General features: G+C 38.8%; 1 protein-coding gene across 5 annotated transcripts in view; it reads left to right on the top strand.

Moving 5' to 3' along the window:
• The window catches only part of LOC133616553 (sodium/iodide cotransporter-like), a 54,316-nt gene that overhangs the window by 31,097 nt on the left and 2,950 nt on the right, over positions 1–20,269 (top strand). For all 5 annotated transcript variants that reach the window (XM_072914635.1, XM_072914638.1, XM_072914636.1 and 2 more), the window contains 7 exons: positions 13–101; positions 1,638–1,750; positions 6,186–6,256; positions 8,914–9,000; positions 9,666–9,859; positions 9,960–10,057; positions 18,275–18,360. In XM_072914635.1, coding sequence (XP_072770736.1) covers positions 13–101; positions 1,638–1,750; positions 6,186–6,256; positions 8,914–9,000; positions 9,666–9,859; positions 9,960–10,057; positions 18,275–18,360 — 738 coding nt within the window. The remainder of the gene's footprint in view (positions 1–12; positions 102–1,637; positions 1,751–6,185; positions 6,257–8,913; positions 9,001–9,665; positions 9,860–9,959; positions 10,058–18,274; positions 18,361–20,269) is intronic.

Below are 20,269 nucleotides of genomic sequence, written 5' to 3'. Positions count from 1 at the left end.
TTTTTTTTGCAGTACGTGCCATACTTCGTGCTGGATATATTCAGGAACTATCCTGGCTTTCCGGGTCTTTTCCTGGCCTGCGCATACAGCGGCACATTGAGGTATTTGAACCGTCTTTTTGGATAATGCAAAAATAAATACCGTTTAATTTTGGGGCATACTTGTACAGCTAGCTAAACTATGAATATAAAAATTCAATCACATTTTTCCAACTGATGTACTTTAAACATTGAGCTCACTTTTCTCCCATTTAAACTACATTTCTCCCATTTAGGGAATTTTTTTCCACTTTGAGCTAAATTTTCTTCACATTGGATGTAGAAATTAAATAGTGAATTTAAATGTTTAAAATGAATATTACATCTAAATGTTAAATCTAAAAAGTAAATATAAATGTTAAATATAGATATTGAATATAAATGTTAAATATAGATATTGAATATACATGTTAAATATTAATGTTAAATCTAAATATTATGTAAAGTAATGTGGGCGTGTCTGCGTGCTGAGAGGCGTGAAAAAAGGATATCTGCATATTTTCACAATATTTAGCTTTACATTTGGCGAGACATTTAGATAGATTTAACATTTACATTTGATATCTATATAAAACATTTAGATACATTTATTTTTAGATTTAACATATATAATTAGATATAACATCTTGATATAACACACAGATTTAGATTAAAGTTAAAGTAAAGTTAAAGTACCAGTAATTGTCAAAAACACACTAAAAGTGGCAAACTATGACCCATCACCCTTGATCACCCTCTGGGAGGTGAGGGGAGCAGTGAGCAGCAGCGGTGGCCATGCCCGGGAAGGAGCTAATGGGACCCATTTTTACAGTCTTTACAGCCAGGGTTTAGAACTCACAACCTACCGATCTCAGGGCGGACACTCTAACCACTAGGCCACTGAGCAGGTTAAACATATTTAGATTTAACATATATAACATATATAATTAGGGGCAGCACGGTGGGAGAGGGGTTAGTGCGTCTGCCTCACAATACGAAGGTCCTGAATAGTCCTGGGTTCAATCCCGGGCTCGGGATCTTTCTGTGTGGAGTTTGCATGTTGTCCCCGTGACTGCGTGGGTTCCCTCCGGGTACTCCGGCTTCCTCCCACCTCCAAAGACATGCACCTGGGGATAGGTTGATTGGCAACACTAAAATTGGCCCTAGTGTGTGAATGTGAGTGTGAAAGTTGTCTGTCTATCTGTGTTGGCCCTGCGATGAGGTGGCGACTTGTCCAGGGTGTACCCCGCCTTTCGCCCGATTGTAGCTGAGATAGGCTCCAGCGCCCCTCGCGACCCCGAAGGGATTAAGCGGTAGAAAATGGATGGATGGATATATAATTAGATATACAATTTTAACATATGTTTTGATAAAACATTTAGATATAACATTTAGATTTGACATTTATATATAACGTTTACTTTTATATTTAACATTTGAATTTAACATTGAGATGTTTAATTTATACCTCAAAAGTGAAGAAAATGAGCTAAATATGGAAAGAAGTGAGCTAAATATTCAGATGGAAAAGTGTCATAGGATTATTTACATTTGGTACCCCAGATTATTTTGATCACACACCGTAAAGGAATTAGAATTTCCCATATCTGTCTTTGACAGCACAGTTTCCACGAGTATCAACGCGATGGCTGCGGTAACAATGGAGGACATCTTACTACCTCATCTGCTCCAAATGAACCAGAAGAAGCAGATCCTTCTTTCCAAAGGACTATGTAGGATGTTCCTCTTTACTGCAGTCGCTCTTTTGTTGGAAAAGCACAAAGCCCTGGATGAGATGCAAATTGGAAGCATGATGATTACATGAGACTAGAGGTGTCCCGATACAACCTTTTCACTTCCAATACGAGGCCGATACTGCAGCCTTGACTATTTGCCGATACCGATCTAATATCAACACGAATAACACATGTTCCTTATTTTGCAGTGAGGAGTGTTAGAAAAGGCTTTATCAAGTGATATGTTTTTCTGATTTTGCGGGCTTTGCATGCTGGATCCTGGCACTGCTGGATAGAATTAAGTGTTTGAGCGAGAGTCTTGAATGGACGGTAACCTTTGCAGTTATCTTGTTTTTTACACTTCGGAGTCTCATTTGCAATATGCAATCATTTCAGTTTGTCCGAGATGAGTTGCTGTAGTCGGGAAGGAGTCTATTGCCATTAGATTGAACGTACCAGTCTTGTATTTTGTTGAGCCCCAAAAAGTATTTATACTCTTAGTGTTGTACCGTACTTATTACACATTAGCTGTTTGATTGTAACGTGCATCTTAGTTCTGGCCTTGATGCCAAATTTAGAGGTGTTAAAATAATAACGCTAATTAGTTTCATGAAGTAACAATTCTTAAAAGGCTCTCAAATGGCAATTATCTGTCTGCTAAACTAGCAAGAAAAACGTTAGCGGGGTCATAACAGACTGCTTCTATTGGAGTTCTTATTGTGGGCACCAAGCAGGCACAATACATTGAAATAACGTTGATTATACATATACACTATATTGCCAAAAGTATTTGGCCACCTGCCTTGACTCACATATGAACTTGAAGTGCCATCCCATTCCTAACCCATAAGGTTCAATATGATGTCGGTCCACCATTTGCAGCTATTACAGCTTCAACTCTTCTGGGAAGGCTGTCCACAAGGTTGCGGAGTGTTTTTATAGGAATTTTCCACCATTCTTCCAAAAGTGCATTGGTGAGGTCACACACTGATGTGGGTCGAAAATGCCTGGCTCTCAGTCTCCGTTCTAATTAATCCCAAAGGTGTTCTATCGGGTTCAGGTCAGGACTCTGTGCAGGCCAGTCAAGTTGATCCACACCAGACTCTGTCATCCATGTCTTTATGGACCTTGCTTTGTGCACTGGTGCACAGTCATGTTGGAAGAGGAAGGGGCCCTCTCCAAACTGTTCCCACAAGGTTGGGAGCATGGAATTGTCCAAAATGTTTTGGTATCCTGGAGCATTCAAAGTTCCTTTCACTGGAACTAAGGGGCCAAGCCCAACTCCTGAAAAACAACCCCACACCATAATTCCTCCTCCACCAAATTTCACACTCGGCACAATGCAATCCGAAATTTACCCTGCTCCTGGCAACCTCCAAACCCAGACTGGTCCATCAGATTGCCAGATGGAAAAGTGTAATTCATCACTCCAGAGAAGGTGTCTCCACTTCTCTAGAGTCCAGTGGCGACGTGCTTTACACCACTGCATCCGACGCTTTGCATTGGACTTGGTGATGTATGGCTTAGATGCAGCTGCTCGGCCATGGAAACCCATTCCATGAAGCTCTCTGCGTACTGTACGTGGGCTAATTAGAAGGTCACATGAAGTTTGGAGCTATGTAGCAACTGACTGTGCAGAAAGTTGGCGACCTCTTTGCACTATCAGTCGATCTCTGTCAGTTTACGTGGCCTACCACTTGGTGGCTGAGTTGCTGTTGCTCCCAAACTCTTTCATTTTCTTACAATAAATCCGACAGTTGACTTTGAAATATTTAAGAGCAAGGAAATTTCACGACTGGATTTGTTGCACAGGTGGCATCCTATGACAGTTCCATGCTGGAAATCACTGAGCTCCTGAGAGCGGCCCATTCTTTCACAAATGTTTGTAGAAACAGTCTCCATGCCCAAGTGCTTGATTTTTACACCTGTGGCCGGGCCAATACCTGATTTTGATCATTTGGATGGGTGGCCAAATACTATTGGCAATATAGTGTATGTCCTTTAAAACTGACTTTGAAACAACGTTGTAATATAGTTATATTTGTAAATTGAGTTGTTAATGTCCAACGTTGAATCTACGATGTTAGTTGGGAAATGACCAAATTTCAACGGTCAAATCAATGTTGCAACCTGACATTGAATAAATGTTGTGAAAAAGTATGTGGTTTCAACGTATTTGTGTTGGAGAATATTGGTTGGGGAAAAGAACCAATTTGGTCAAATCCACCTCAGAACCCAACATTGATTAAACGTCGTCAAAAAGCATGTTGTTCCAACGTTAGGTTTGAGTTGCTCAACGTCAGGACCTAAGTGAACAAGTTCTCAGCGTTGTTTTAATGTTTTGTGCTTGCTGGGCATGGATTAGTTCCAAATTTGCTTGCTGCGCGTTTCCTGACGAAATACACTGGGATACGAGTGCAGTTGAGGTTGGTTTTAATCAAGTTGTTTGAGAAGTAAGCAGATGTTTGTAAATGTTATGATCGAAAAAAGCGTATAGCAATGCGCATATTAAACGTATATTAAAGCGGTCAACAAAAGTATGTCAAGTCGATTACTTCCTCTCTCCTATTTCCTCCTTCCTTTCCATGACAGGTGAATGAACGCTGCCTAAGTACTTCCTGAATTACGTGACGTACCAGCCAAGCCCAGAAACATCCGCACACACACACTGCAGCAAAACTCAAATTCTGTCTCCTACACTTACAGCAGACGTTTTATATACATGTCGATATACCGTATTTTTCGGACTACAGGTAAAAGCCAGTAAATTAGAATATTTTGAAAAACTTGATTTATTTCAGTAATTGCATTCAAAAGGTGTAACTTGACATGGCACCCCAAACCATCACCCAACCATGCAAATTTTGCATTTCCTTTGGAAATCGAGGTCCCAGAGTCTGGAGGAAGACAAGAGAGGCACAGGATCCACGTTGCCTGAAGTCTAGTGTAAAGTTTCCACCATCAGTGATGGTTTGGGGTGCCATGTCATCTGCTGGTGTCGGTCCACTCTGTTTCCTGAGATCCAGGGTCAACGCAGCCGTCTACCAGCAAGTTTTAGAGCACTTCATGCTTCCTGCTGCTGACCTGCTCTATGGAGATGGAGATTTCAAGTTCCAACAGGACTTGGCGCCTGCACACAGCGCAAAATCTACCCGTGCCTGGTTTACGGACCATGGTATTTCTGTTCTAAAATGGCCCGCCAACTCCCCTGACCTTAGCCCCATAGAAAATCTGTGGGGTATTGTGAAAAGGAAGATGCAGAATGCCAGACCCAAAAACGCAGAAGAGTTGAAGGCCACTATCAGAGCAACCTGGGCTCTCATAACACCTGAGCAGTGCCAGAAACTCATCGACTCCATGCCACGCCGCATTAACGCAGTAATTGAGGCAAAAGGAGCTCCAACCAAGTATTGAGTATTGTACATGCTCATATTTTTCATTTTCATACTTTTCAGTTGGCCAACATTTCTAAAAATCCCTTTTTTGTATTAGCCTTAAGTAATATTCTAATTTTGTGACACACGGAATTTTGGATTTTCATTTGTTGCCACTTCAAATCATCAAAATTAAATGAAATAAACATTTGAATGCATCAGTCTGTGTGCAATGAATAAATATAATGTACAAGTTACACCTTTTGAATACAATTACTGAAATAAATCAAGTTTTTCAAAATATTCTAATTTACTGGCTTTTACCTGTATAAGTTGCAGTTTTTTTCATAGTTTGGCCGGGGGTGCGACTTATACTCAGGAGCGACTTATGTGTGAAATTATTAACACATTACCGTAAAATATCAAATAATATTATTTAGCTCATTCACGTAAGAGACTAGATGTATAAGATTTCATGGGATTTAGCGATTAGGAGTGACAGATTGTTTGGTAAACGTATAGCATGTTCTATATGTTATAGTTATTTGAATGACTCTTACCATAATATGTTACGTTAACATACCAGGCATGTTCTCAGTTGGTTATTTATGCGTCATATAACGTACACTTATTCAACCTGTTGTTCACTATTCTTTATTTATTTTAAATTGCCTTTCAAATGTCTATTCTTGGTGTTGGGTTTCATCAAATAAATTTCCCCCAAAAATGCGACTTATACTCCAGTGCGACTTATATAAATAAATAAATAAATGGGTTGTACTTGTATAGCGCTTTTCTACCTTCAAGGTACTCAAAGCGCTTTGACACTACTTCCACATTTACCCATTCACACACACATTCACACATAGGTTTTTTTCCTTCTTTATTATGCATTTTCGGCCGGTGCGATTTATACTCCGGAGCGATTTATAGTCCGAAAAATACGGCAATCCCATACCTTTTTTTAAGCTCCATTCGATATCAGATATAACAATCAAATCTGGACACCCCTAAATGGTACTGAATAACACATTGACTTTTTCTTGTTTTCTTTCAAGCCCTCGTCTATGGAACTGCATGCATGATTGTAGCCGCTCTATCCTCTTTGCTGGACTGGGGAGTTCTTCAGGTAAAGGTAGCAATATGGTGCACAATAGAGATGGGATTTATGGCTCTTTGAAGGTAGTTGGGTCATGAGGAGCCGTTCTTTTGAAAGAACTTATTCAAAAGACTGGCTGGTTTATTATAGGTTTTTAAAAACATTTTATAATTTTTTTGATCAAGGAAACAATCACTGGTGCAGTTGTAAGACAAGGTGTGAATCAGAGTAAGTGAAATTTTAACAAATATGACAATTGGTGGAAATTGTTCTGACATATTGACGGTAATTTTATTTTTGTTTTCATTATAAATATTTTAAGTAGCACATAAATCCCCATGCTGTTTTTTATTTGTTTTTTAGCTATACACAAAAAATCTTATTGGTTGTCACATGGAAGGCAACAGTTGTAGCCGAAACCGTCAGGTACAGAAATAAACACACAGGTCTGGCTTTAAGAATAACAAAATTGCATTACTTAGAGGGAGTATGGCTGAGTCCACCCTGAGTGCTGCTTACGTGATTGTATCCTTGAGCCAGTGTTTAGTCTGCAAGCGAACGTGACGTCACGTGCAACAAAGGTATCGAAATATGGCACCGTTTTGGTTTTACATGAATCCATACCCGGTAGTACCAACAGAATTTGGTCAGTGCTGTAAAAGTACTGTATTTGGTACCCATTCCTAGGTGAAACTAAATAAACTAACCGGTGCACTGGCAATAGTGAAAATAGAAAGTAAAGGTGCTGCACAAAAGGAAACCAACTGCAAGTAGAACCAAAATAAGAGCACCAAGATAGGAAATAATACAAAACAGAATCAAATACATGACAGTTTCAGTCTCCTTGTCAAGACACCACACAAACCTTTCTCAGAACAACGGTCGATGATAATTACTATCGATATAATTATCTATAAACTATCAAATTATGAGATAAAAAAAATATTGTAATATTTCACTCTGTGTGTAGGATATATATACATCCATCCATTTTCTACCGCGGGGTCACTCCGCGCGCAGTGCGCTCACGAAAGGGGTGGGGCTCACCCTGGTTGATATAGACAGCAGCAGGACGGTGGCCATGGAAGTCGGAACCCGAATCAACTAGCCCTGAAAATGGATGGCGCTGGAGCGTCGGCACCATACCCGGCCGTCGCCGGCAGCGAGACGCGCTTGGAGGTGCGCTCAGCGCGGCTCCCATATGGTTGCGCACTGGTGTGCGTCTGGGCCGTGACAGCGTGGCACGCGAATGTCTGTGCTGCATTGGATCAGTCTCCTTTCTTTAACAGGCAAAAGCTTTATAACCTCACTAATGCCTTGCATCGTCTATATTAGATATATAACAACGGGCGGGTGCGGGCGGATGCGGTTCTGATTAAATGTTAGGTCGGGTGGATGGCGGATGGTTGACGACTTTCTGATGCGGTTGCGGATGAAATAATTGCCTATCCGCGCATCTCTAATATATATATATATATATATATATATATGTGTGTGTGTGTATATATATATATATATATATATATATATATATATATATATATATGTGTGTGTGTATATATATATTGTATTGTATTGTATTGTATTGTATTGTGAATGACTGAGCATTTCATGGAATCTACTTTTATACCCAATCATGGCACCCACCTGTTCCCAATTTGCCTGTTCACCTGTGGGATGTTCCAAATAAGTGTTTGATGAGCATTCCTCAACTTTATCAGTATTTATTGCCACCTTTCCCAACTTCTTTGTCATGTGTTGCTGGCATCAAATTCTAAAGTTAATGATTATTTGCACAAAAAAAATGTTTATCAGTTTGAACATCAAATATGTTGTCTTTGTAGCATATTCAACTGAATATATACATATACAGTATGTGTATATGTATATATATATATACAGTATATGTATATATATATATAAAAATATATATATAATGTATGTGTATATATTTATATATATATACACATATATATACACATATATATATACACATCTATATATATACACATATATATGTATGTATGTATGTATGTATATATATATATATACTGTATATACATATATACACACATATATATATACACATATATATACACACACATATATATATATATACACATACATATACAGTATATACACACACATACATATATACAGTATATAAGCTCGAAGACTTCTATGGGAATGCATTAACAAGGACTCAGATTTCCCTCGCCCGGACGCGGGTCACCGGGGCCCCCCTCTGGAGCCAGGCCCGGAGTTGGGGCACAATGGCGAGCACCTGGTGGCCGGGCCTGTCCCCATGGGGCCCGGTCGGGCACAGCCCGAAGAGGCAACGTGGGTCCCCCCTCCAATGGGCTCACCACTCATCGGAGGGGCCATAGAGGTCGGGTGCATTGTGAGCTGGGCGGCAGCCGAAGGCAGGGCACCTGGTGGTCTGATCCTCGGCTCCATAAGCTATCTCTTGGGACGTGGAACGTCACCTCGCTGGGGGGGAAGGACCCTGAGCTAGTGCGCGAGGTAGAGAAGTTCCGGCTGGATATAGTCGGACTCAAGGAATAAATATCACACATTAGTTGAAAGGGATGAAAGTAACACACACAAGACAACTAGATAAAAAGTTTAGTTTTTTGTCCTTAACTCTTGTGCAATTTGAAAGCAGTGATTGTGCTCTCTCTCCTCAGGGGTCCTTTACTGTCATGACTGTTATCAGTGGTCCATTACTGGGCGTGTTCATCTTAGGGATATTTGTTCCTGCAACAAACAGACTGGTGAGTTGTATCATTTCTCTCAGATAATTTTGCACAGTATTGCAATTCTTCTGTGCAGATGGAATATTAGTATTACGTCATTGATAGTAGGGGTGTCCCGATACAACAGTTTCACTTCCAATACGATGCCGATATTAGAGCCTCGAGTATGGGGCGATAATGATGTTAATCAAATACGGTATCAGCAGGAATTATTTTGTAGGGTGGAATGTTAGAAGAGGTTTGATCATGTGAAATGGTAGGTATCAAAAACACTACCCACTTTTCAAATACATGCTTTTGAAGTGGAGTGTTAATTTTTTTGGCGACGCCTAGTGGTCACAATAATTCATTACACAGCAAGGAGAATGATGCAAACACTTTTTTTACTGGACATTTTCTAATCTTCTGCCTTGGAGACTTTTTATAGGTAAGTAATATGCAACTTGTTTATATCGACAAATGTGACGGTAATATTTACACTACGATATTGCTCAATTAAGGACATGTGTGCAATTGTGTGCTTAGCTGTCATGTAGGTAGCTGCTAGTAGCATACAGAATAGCCTACCACATTTACCTTTTGTAAATGACAACTCAAACATGACAAAAAAACAAAAAACCTTGCGAGTTTATGAACATTTTAATCACATTTTGAAATGTACATTTGGACCTTGTTTGTTTCAGGGGGCATTCTTAGGATTATCAGTGGGTTTCTGTGCGTCTCTGTGGCTGGCTGTTGGTTCTATTCTCTACCCGCCCAGCCAGGCAACCATGGGTGTGCTGCCAAGTTACGTGGACCAGTGTGAACCTGGAATCCTGAATGACACTCAACATCATCTGCACTCCATCTCAACACCACTTCTCCCTGACAACCCCAGGTCAGTGACATCCAGAAGTGTTTCTATGGAATTATATGACATATCCGTTATATTAAAGATATCAATAAAGTAAGGATATTTATTCTGTTGTTATATCTAGCGGCCTGCATGATTTCTACGCCATATCCTATCTCTATTTTGGTGTCGTAGGAACAAGCGTGGTTGTCCTAGTTGGGATCTTTGTGAGCTTTGCATCAGGTGAGTAGACAAAGACGTCAGGACACGTTCATTCATGAATCATTGTTTGTATTTGCTTAGTGAGACAAATATTTTCTCCTTGAGCAACGGGGGCCCCCAAAGGCAGTCCTCGTGTTACGTTTCATTGTCAGGGCGTTGCGTGGTCACGTGCACACTCTCGGAATTAATAATACTGTACAAAAGACAACAAGAGCTTGTTATGTCGGAGAAGATTGTGTACATAAAGTGGTACATTGTTACACTGAAGGACACCGGTCAGTGTGTTTTTGGTCATTGAATTTCCCTTTCATGAATGGTAATGGTAAGGACTGTTTTCACTGCTGGACTCTAGAAAGATGTTCCGCAGCCTCCGAAGCAGAATCTCCAGGTTCTGTAACAGCTTCTTCCCTCAGGCCGTAAGACTCTTGAACGCATTAAAATAGTCCCCTCAACTTCCCCCAAAAAAGGATTAACTCGCTGGTATATAAAGACAATATAACATACATCCATTAATGTGGATGCATATGCAAAAGTGCAATATATTTATCTGTACAGTAATCTATTTATTTATATCTGCACCTTATTGCTCTTTTATCCTGCACTATACCATGAGCTAATGCAACAAAATTTCTTTCTTATCTGTACTGTAAAGTTCAAATTTGAATGGCAATAAAAAGGAAGTCTAAGTCTAATTGGGAAAAACAAGAAAAACGCTGGTTTATCTTAATTTTATTTTGAAATACAAAGAATCTCATGCAATAAACCAAGTGTTTCTTTTTCCGTGTCGAAGAGCAATAACTACTTCCAAAAAAGGATTGGATTTTAGTAAGCCAAAGGCTTACTAAAATGGGTCTTCAAAAATATATGAAATTATTTTTGTGTGTTTACTTCCGTAGCTGACGGTTTCTGCTACAACTGTTGCCTTCCTCAGTGCTTGTCACGTGATGTCACATCCTTGGCGCCAATGTTCCCTCTAATTGTTCATGTGTCTGAGCAAACACAAAAACTCCCTGAGCATTCAGTGGAGCACATGTGAGCAACATCACACGTGGCAATACCAGCAGCACACCTGTCTCAAACCAATCTTTTATAATAACACTCAAATGAGAGGAGTCATTTTCATGAGATTATTTTGTAATATTAGTGATTTGGCCCACTTGTAATGAATATAAAAGAAATCTTGTTTTTCATAAGCTATGGATTAGTATTGTACAATATGTCTGGGTGGGGGTCCTGCTTTGGAAATCATTTGTACCCCTTTCAGATATCACATTTAGTTCCCCTTAAACATCCTCATGTTGCACAATGAAATGTAAGCATAATTAATTTAATTACCGTATATTAATCATTCCATGATTAATATAATTAAATTAACATTAATAATAAATGACAGTAGAATAAGCACACATATGACTGAGGAGTCATAGTGTAACTTTGTGTGGTGTTTGAGTTGTCCGACTTTTTGTGTGGCCTTAAACGCACCAGTGGCTTAGTGGTATGCGTGTTGGTGACAGATGACAAGTTGGTTTTGGCCTGGTTTGTACGGCAGAAAATGACTAGTTTTTCGAGTGAAGTTTTTTACTCATGTTTTTGGTGTGGTTATGGCCGAATATAAACAGTTTTGCTCAATAAAGTGATCGATATAATTCCTGTCCTCGAAGCATCTCGATAGACGTTACAATAATTGAACGGTGTTGACGAACACCGTTAGGGCCACTTGCTATCACTGTCACTCAGAGTTGCATTGCAAAATTACACAGAATAAATGTGTTTATTTTGTTTAGAATTCAGATGGGTTTGATTTGGTGCGCGACATATATTTGCTGTGCGCAGAGGACGCTTGAGCAGTACGCAATTGCGCAGGCGCGCACCTTAGAGGGAACGTTGCTTGGCGCCCCAACACCCAATGCGGCGTCTGCTCATATATATGATGTCCATGCTGAGAGCAAGCCAGGGGCATGTATGCTAATTACAGATGTCCGATAATATCGGACTGCCGATATTATCGACCGATAAATGCTTTAAAATGTAATATCGGAAATTATCGGTATCTGTTTCAAAAAGTACAATTTATGACTATTTAAAACACCGCTGTACGGAGTGGTACATAGACGTAGGGAGAAGTACAGAGCAGTTGCGTCTCCCAGTCATACTTGCCAACCCTCACGGTTTTCCCGGGAGACTCCCGAACTTCAGTGCCCCTCCCGAAAATCTCCCAGGGCAACCATTCTCCCGAATTTCTCCCGATTTCCACCCAGACAACAATATTGGGGGCGTGCCTTAAAGCCACTGCTTTTGCCTGCCGGCCCAATCACATAATAACTACGGCTTTTCACACACACAAGTGAATGCAAGGCATACTTGGTTAACAGCCATACAGGTCACACTGAGGGTGGCCGTATAAACAACTTTAACACTGTTACAAATATGCGCCACACTGTGAACCCACACCAAACAAGAATGACAAACACATTTCGGGAAAACATCCGCACCGTAACACAACATAAACACAACAGAACAAATACCCAGAACCCCTTGCAGCTCTAACGCTTCCGGGACGCTACATTATACACCCCCCTCTATCCCCTACCCTCCCCCCAACTCAACCCCGCCCCCCCAAACCCGCCCACCTCAACCTCCTCATGCTCTCTCAGGGAGAGCATGTCCCAAATTCCAAGCTGCTGTTTTGAGGTATGTTAAAAAAAATTATGCACTTTGACTTCAATAATAAATATGGCAGTGCCATGTTGGCATTTTTTTCCATAACTTGAGTTGATTTATTTTTGGAAAACCTTGTTACATTGTTTAATGCATCCAGCGGGGCATCACAACAAAATTAGGCATAATAATGTGTTGATTCCACGACTGTATATATCGGTATCGGTTGATATCGGAATCGGTAATTAAGAGTTGGACAATATCGGAATATTGGATATCGGCAAAAAAGCCATTATTGGACATCTCTAATGCTAATAAAGCTGAACTATATAGTTAGCTTGAAACGACACCAAGAAATTAGTGTGTCTATATATATATTTATGTGTATGTATATATATACAGTATATTTATGTGTATGTATCATTGTTCCAAACTGTTTTTCAGTTTTATGAATGGCACTCATTGGCGAGTGTGAATCCTGTAAAGATGCTGCATTTGGTTAGTTAGTTTGCAGGATGATGGAAAAATAACAAGGCTGATTATTGGTTATTGACTATTAATTATATGATTGAGTGTTGGAGGCAGAGACAAGCAGACGTCAGAATCAGCAGCTTAAAACCTTGACTGGAACATCCCAATTCAAAACCATATTGATCCATGATCATACGGTCTTTCTGATACAGGATACAGCACAATTTCAATTGTATTTATACAAAGAATTTCAAAAGTAGTACGTCAACTTACGAACTTATTTGGTTCTGTGACAGATCTTGACTCAAAACAATTGTATTTCAAATCAACGTCACTAATTCACAAATGATTTAAAATCAATTTAACCCCCTTTCCCCCAAACAATCCAATTTTAACATATTTCATGCCTTTTAAAAAGAAAAACAAACTTTTAGATAAGAAATATTGTATAAAAACCATATAATATACGACAAACAACTACAGTGGTGGTACGAAGTAATGTAATAATAATGTACAGCCTTTACTGTACCTTTTGAGAGTGGACTATTACGGTATCTCCTTCCAGCTGCTTCTCCGTCAAACACATTATCAGCTTTTTCATATTTACATGGATAGTTGTCTGCTGTTTAGATATAATTTTAACATTCTTGGCTGGCGTTAGTCATTCTGCTTCAGTATGGTGCAGACCAGCAGTGATACGCTCAAATTGTAAAACGCTCGATCATGTTTTTGATGATTTATTTCTTTAATTCAATAAAGATCCACGGCTTCATCTTCTCAGCACTGTCCTTCACATTAATTTTCTTTCATTCCATGTTTGGGAAACATAGTTATGCAGATCTCTAGCTATAAGCAAGTAAGACCAGATGTTTTGGGCAGATCCTACGGGTTCACTGTTGCATTCGCTACGCCAGCTAATGGCAAAAATGCTTGTCGCTCCAATTTTTGCAATTAGCCGAGAGACAGTTCTTATTTCCTTACACTCTTAAATTCACATACCACTTTCAACCAATCGTTTTTTGTTTTTTTAAATTTAACTGACCAAAACACACACTGACTTTTTGCCCTTCATTTTGTCTCCCTATTAGCATGAGGCAGACTACTGATGGTAGTGTGTCAAAGAAAAGGAAAGTGAAGTCAAATTAGACATCGTAAAGCGGTAGAAAAGCTGACCGAGATTGGCTACACGCCTGTTCCAAGCCGTGCAACTACCGTGACCATCATCAAGGATAAAGAGTTACGTTTACAAACGAGTAGAGTGTTTTGAACCGCTCTTTGGAGTGAACGGCGAGAACCGATTAGCAGTTGTGAGACATTTTTTTTAATGGAAAAATCCCCAAAAATGACCAAGTGTCAAACGTGGCAACATTTGGATGCACTTTTTAGGTTCATTGTTTTGTTATGGATTTGTCAAGCACCCTAGTTTAGTGTACACACACCAGGTCAGGGTAGCGATGGGTACCAAATGTGGTACTTTTTTTGGCACAGACCAAATCCCGCTGGGATTCACATAAAATCCAACGGTGCCTTGTTACGATACCTGGGTTGCGCGTAATGTCACGCCCGGTTGCCGACTCAGCCGGCCAGCTCTTCGCACTTCAGTCACTCCAGCAGCACTGAGAGCAAACCCAGTCAGACTACCTCGAGATAATGTTGCAATTTTCTATGGCAGCCAAGAAATTGATTAAAAAAAAAAAAAAAACGCTCCAACTTAAGTAAAGTAAGGCTCCACTTTTCCAAAAATGTGCCAGCTTGATGATAATACACATTGGTTTAGCCATCGACATGCTACTGATTAGCATTAGCAATTTTACATGGCGATTTTTACACCTCCAGATTTGTTAATGAAAACTACAACTAAGATTGCAATCAGGTAGCTCGTGCGTAATAGGTACAATACCTACAGCAGGGCTATTCAAGTGGCGGCCCGGGAATGACACCATATCGGCCCCCAAGTTCAGTTCAAGACCAACAATTTTGCACCAAATTCCTAAAAACAGTAGAGTGCTACTGTTTTATCAAGGAACTTGGACCACTGTAAACACATTGGCAGGTACTTGCATTGACATTTTAACTTTGCTCATAAACATAGAACACTGAGGCCAAACTTATCATTTACATAACTGAGGCGTTCCTCAAGGCACCATTTCAAGTTCTCTCCTTTTTGGCAGTTACATTTTTTTTAGTAATTTGATTTATGTAAGTACGATGTTGCAGAAGCTTGTTTACTTCAGATGCAGTCAGTAGTCATTTCTTCCAACATTTTTATACAAGTGGTGTTCCTCAAGGTTCTATTTTAGGTCCTCTCTGTGGAAGTCGCTTCCTAGCGGTCCCACTGACAGACACTTCACAGGAGCCAAGTGTGCCGTTTTTATTTTTATTTATTTTTATTTTTTTTTATTAAATCAACATAGAAAAAACACAAGATACGCTTTCAACTAGTGCATTAACCCAAAAAACCTCCCTCCCCCATTCACACTCATCCACACCCACTCACACAAAAGGGGTTGTTTCTTTCTGCTACCAATATTCTGGTTCCCACAACATGGACAACACGTCTGCCTTGAAGCACACATGATTGTATGTGCTGCTGGTCCACTAACATTTTCATTAATTAATTACTATTTTATATGTAATTATTTTTATATTGTTTTACTTTCTTTTTTTTCCCAAGAAAATGTTTATTTATTTATCTTATTTTATTTTATTAAAAAAAAAAAAAAAAAAGACCTTATCTTCACCAGACCAGGTTGTCAATGTAATTAGATTTGTTTAAAGGGTTTTTAAACCCAGGTCCAGTCCAGATAATATCCAAGTCGGGCTCAGCAACACACACCTTCATTCATGTACACTGAAAAAAAAATAAGGGAACACAACAGATTGCATTTAATTTATAAACAAAATTACATTTTCAAAATAAGCATTTATGTACAATCCAGATTATGTCCAGGTCACTCAAAGTATCTATAAACATAATTACACTTTCAAAATAAGCCTTTGAGGACTTCCCATCTTTTTTTATGTTTTTTGGCATCGTTATCGTTTTCAACCATGTCACTTTCTAAAGTTAAAAAAATACTGAATAAATGTTTTAAAGAAAGTAATACTAAGTGAATATCTGTTTTTGGCCTTAAAAATAAACCTTTTACCGAGTACTATAATTAAATTGATTAAATCATGATTGTCAATGAACTCTCCTAAAATAACAGAAACCACATCAAGCTTCATAAACAAACCAATCCTTAAACACATTTTTTCAACTTCCACCCAAAACGAAGACACAATATGACAATACCAAAACAAATGCAGGGTGGATTCAGACTCCTGACAACAAAATCGGCAATCATCTGAATCTGTCATATTCCATAGTTTTAAAATTTTCCCCGTGGGTAAGAAGTTATAAATAATTTTAATCTGAAAATAACGATTTTGCACATCAATAGTAGTTTTATAGATTAGTTTGAATATGGCATCCCACGGCAACGGGCAGTCAAAAATGTCCTCCCATTTTCCATGTGTTGTATGGGGCAGCCTTTAAGATTTCTTTATTAAATAAAAAATTATATATTTTTCTATTTATTTTAGTTCCTTTTTGCCAACTAGAATTTCTTATTAGAGGTTTACAAATTGCTGTTTTTAACAAAGTTTTAATGCACATAGGTTTTTATCAAAGTCTTTCTTCCGCATAACGTGACCTTTCAGTCACGTCCGTATCCTCTCTCTCTTCCTGCTCCCGGCCGCTTACTGTTAAAGACAACAGATGATTAGATTACCACGTACCACCTGTGTTATTCTAATCACCTGCCAGCTGTGTCTCGCCGTCAGCACTGCCCCGCCCCCGTCTGATGGTGCTCTGTCCTCAGCACCATGGACAGAGGCGGTGACCTTTGCTCCTGCAGGCAGCGCTGGCAACTTCTCCCTCCACACTCTCTTTTTCATAATTTGGGCTTTTCAACTGATAGCCCGTGAGCTTAGTTTAAAAAAAAACTTGTGCGAGACTCACATTTTTGCAGCAGATTTTGAAAAACACTACAGTGCTTTCATAGAGATGATCTTTGACTTGATTTTTTTTTGTACAAGTTCCTAAAAACAGCAAAGCGCTTCTGTAACACTGACAATGGACAATAATGGAAACAAGCCTTTTGGCATTTTTGTGCCATCCATTTGCCTTTTTAAAGCATTACATGGATTCAATTATTTAAGATGTCAATAAACTTCTCAATCAATCAATCAAAAACAAAAAAATATCTACTGTAATATACAAAATAAGGCTAATAGTGAAGGGAGAAATCCGGCCCTCTGGTTCATAGCTTTCTGGAAATGTGGCCCTCAAACCAATTTAGTTGAATATCCCTGACTTACAGTATTAACACCTTTTAGGGTGCAACAAAAAAAGACGCCATAAACTTTACACTACTGCCATCTAACGTTTTGGACTTGCAACTAAAATTGCAACTTGATGTTATACTTGCTAATGATAATATGATGATGATGTAACAACTGGAGAGCAAGTATCATATTAAGCTCATTTTTAAATGTTGCAATGAAAGATTGATTTTTAAATCTAAAACAATTCATATTTATCAACAGACACAAAAGTACACAGAATTGGTACCGTTAAGTACCAGTATCGGTATCCAGGTACCGGACATTCGTACCGTATCAGTTCAAATGTGAATGTAAAAGAGTACACTTTTGAATTCACATTTACTGTGTATATTGTAGGCATTTTCGCTTTATTTAGAGTTTGTGTACAAATAATTTTCTATCTGTTCTAATTATAGGCTATATTTTTTACCTGTTTTGTTGATGAAATTAAATGTACAGTAAAGCTGATCCGCATGAAGTTTATCTGTAGCCTGTGTACTTTTTATCGTGCCATAACTTATGGAATATTTACAATGAAAACGGATTACATTATAGTATCTTTGAATAGTTCCCACCAATAGAGTACAAATTGATGAACATTGGAACTATTCTGATCCAAAACAACCAAAAAGGATTATTTCCTTGATAAAATCTCATGTAAATAATAACTTTGATTAAAGTGGTGATGTATTATTGTCACATTGTAGTCAAGCAAAGCTAATCATTTTTCTCAACATGCAGGACCAACAAAGAGAGCTGATCTTAAAGATGGTTTATTGTGGTGGGACCTGGGTAAAAAGCGGGAGGCCACCCCGGCAGAATGCAAGGTACGTGGGACACACCATAGTACACATATCGTCATTATCTTTGGTATTTGACATACCTTGTGAAGTGTATTCACAGTCATGACTCAATGCCTACATTTACTTGTAGGTTTGTTTTTAAGACTGGAATACAGTAGAACCCGCTTATGTCCACGACCCATCTATTGCGAACAACTTATGTATAAAGCCTCGGTGTCGTCATTAAAAAGTGCCCATACAATTTTAGAACCAAGTTAGTCATTTCTATGAACATTTCTCTGTATATGTCATGTGTTGACAAACCACTGTCTTACATTAGTTTTCAATTTTGTTTTTGTAGACAACTAGGGGTGTTTCGATAAATATTGTTTACTTCTGATAGGATACAGATATTATTCCGATACAAAAGCAGAATGAATCATAGTACGTACTTTTTTTACTTTTAAGTTTGCTATTTTAGAAAAGTGAAATTACGCAAAAGAACAATGCTAGTTATTAACCCGTGTGGTGTTCGGGTCTGTGGGACCCGTTTAAATTTTTTTATTAAAAGAAAAATGATACAATTAATTAATTTTTCAAACTGAGACTCACTGACTTTGGCTCATTTTTTGTGAAGAACATATATCAGAATACATATTTAATGACCACACACCCCCCCTACACATTTCTATTACATAAAAGATGTCCGGGTCCACTGGACCCGGGGCTAATAGAGGTGTGGAAATTGGTGTTCTGTGTACTACACGCACCCACCCACCCACACACACACACACACACACACACACACAGCAGGCCTAGACAGGAGGAGGACAGAGTGTAGGTACACAGAACATCAGAGGGTCAAATGTGCGAGAAAATGAGAGCAGACAGTGTTGACAAACAATGTTGCAACCTTGTGTGGGAACCGCAGGTGCAGAAACACAAAAGAAGAATCCCTGTGGGATGCAGAAACTGGCAGAGAAATTTTCCGTGCAACGTTCATATTGTTGTTACTCAGCCAGCGTTTGTGGGTCTGATGGACCCGTTGTATTTTGTGGCTTTTAATGCCTCACAATCAAACACTTTTATGTTAAAATACTGAACAGATGTATACCTTATCCCAATAAACATCTGTTCAGTATTTTAACATAAAAGTGTTTGATTGTGAGGCATTAAAAGCCACAAAATGTAACGGGTCCATCAGACCCACAAACGCTGGCTGAGTAACAACAATATGAACATTACACAAGGGTTAAAAACACTAACCCTATGACCGACTTATGCAGGGTATAAGTTGAAGTTGAGTGGTAATTGGGTTTTTGGCAACACCAAGTGTCCACAATAACTTTAATAAATCTCATGATGTAGTAAGTTGAACGATGCGGACACGTTTGTTACTGGATACTTTGTAATACGCTCATGCCTTGGGGACTTTGTATGTCTAAGTCGGGGGTGTCCAAAGTGTGGCCCAGGGGCCATTTGCGGCCCACACCTAATTTTGTTTTAACGACACGTTCTAAAAAATACTATTAAAAAAGAAAAACATAAAAAAAGTGGATTAAAAGAGCAAATGGGTGAGATGTAACAGGAAAATGTTGCAATTTGTACTATGTATAGAATGAATGAAGGATGGCTTCTCTGTGAAGCGCTTTGAGCGCCTAGAAGGCGATATATAAATTCATTATTATTATTATTATTAAAACAAAGATGACATGCAGTGTTTTTCTTTTAAACGCTCATTGCTCAAAAAATAATATTGAACCAAAATCAATGTTGTTCTGATTTATTGACCCATTCAAGGCTCCCAATTACTTCACATCAAAAATTCCACTTTGAAATGTTTTTGTTAAATACAGTATATACAATTTGTGTCTTTGCCATGAAAAAAAAATGTTTTCACAAAAAATACATTCAACAAACATTTTTCAAAAACTGTCACGGCTCAAAAAATATT

Source organism: Nerophis lumbriciformis, linkage group LG14, assembly GCF_033978685.3.
Source record: "Nerophis lumbriciformis linkage group LG14, RoL_Nlum_v2.1, whole genome shotgun sequence".
NCBI lineage: Eukaryota > Metazoa > Chordata > Actinopteri > Syngnathiformes > Syngnathidae > Nerophis > Nerophis lumbriciformis.
The sequence above is the reverse complement of the archived record's forward strand: the minus strand, read 5'-3'. Positions and strand labels throughout refer to the sequence as shown.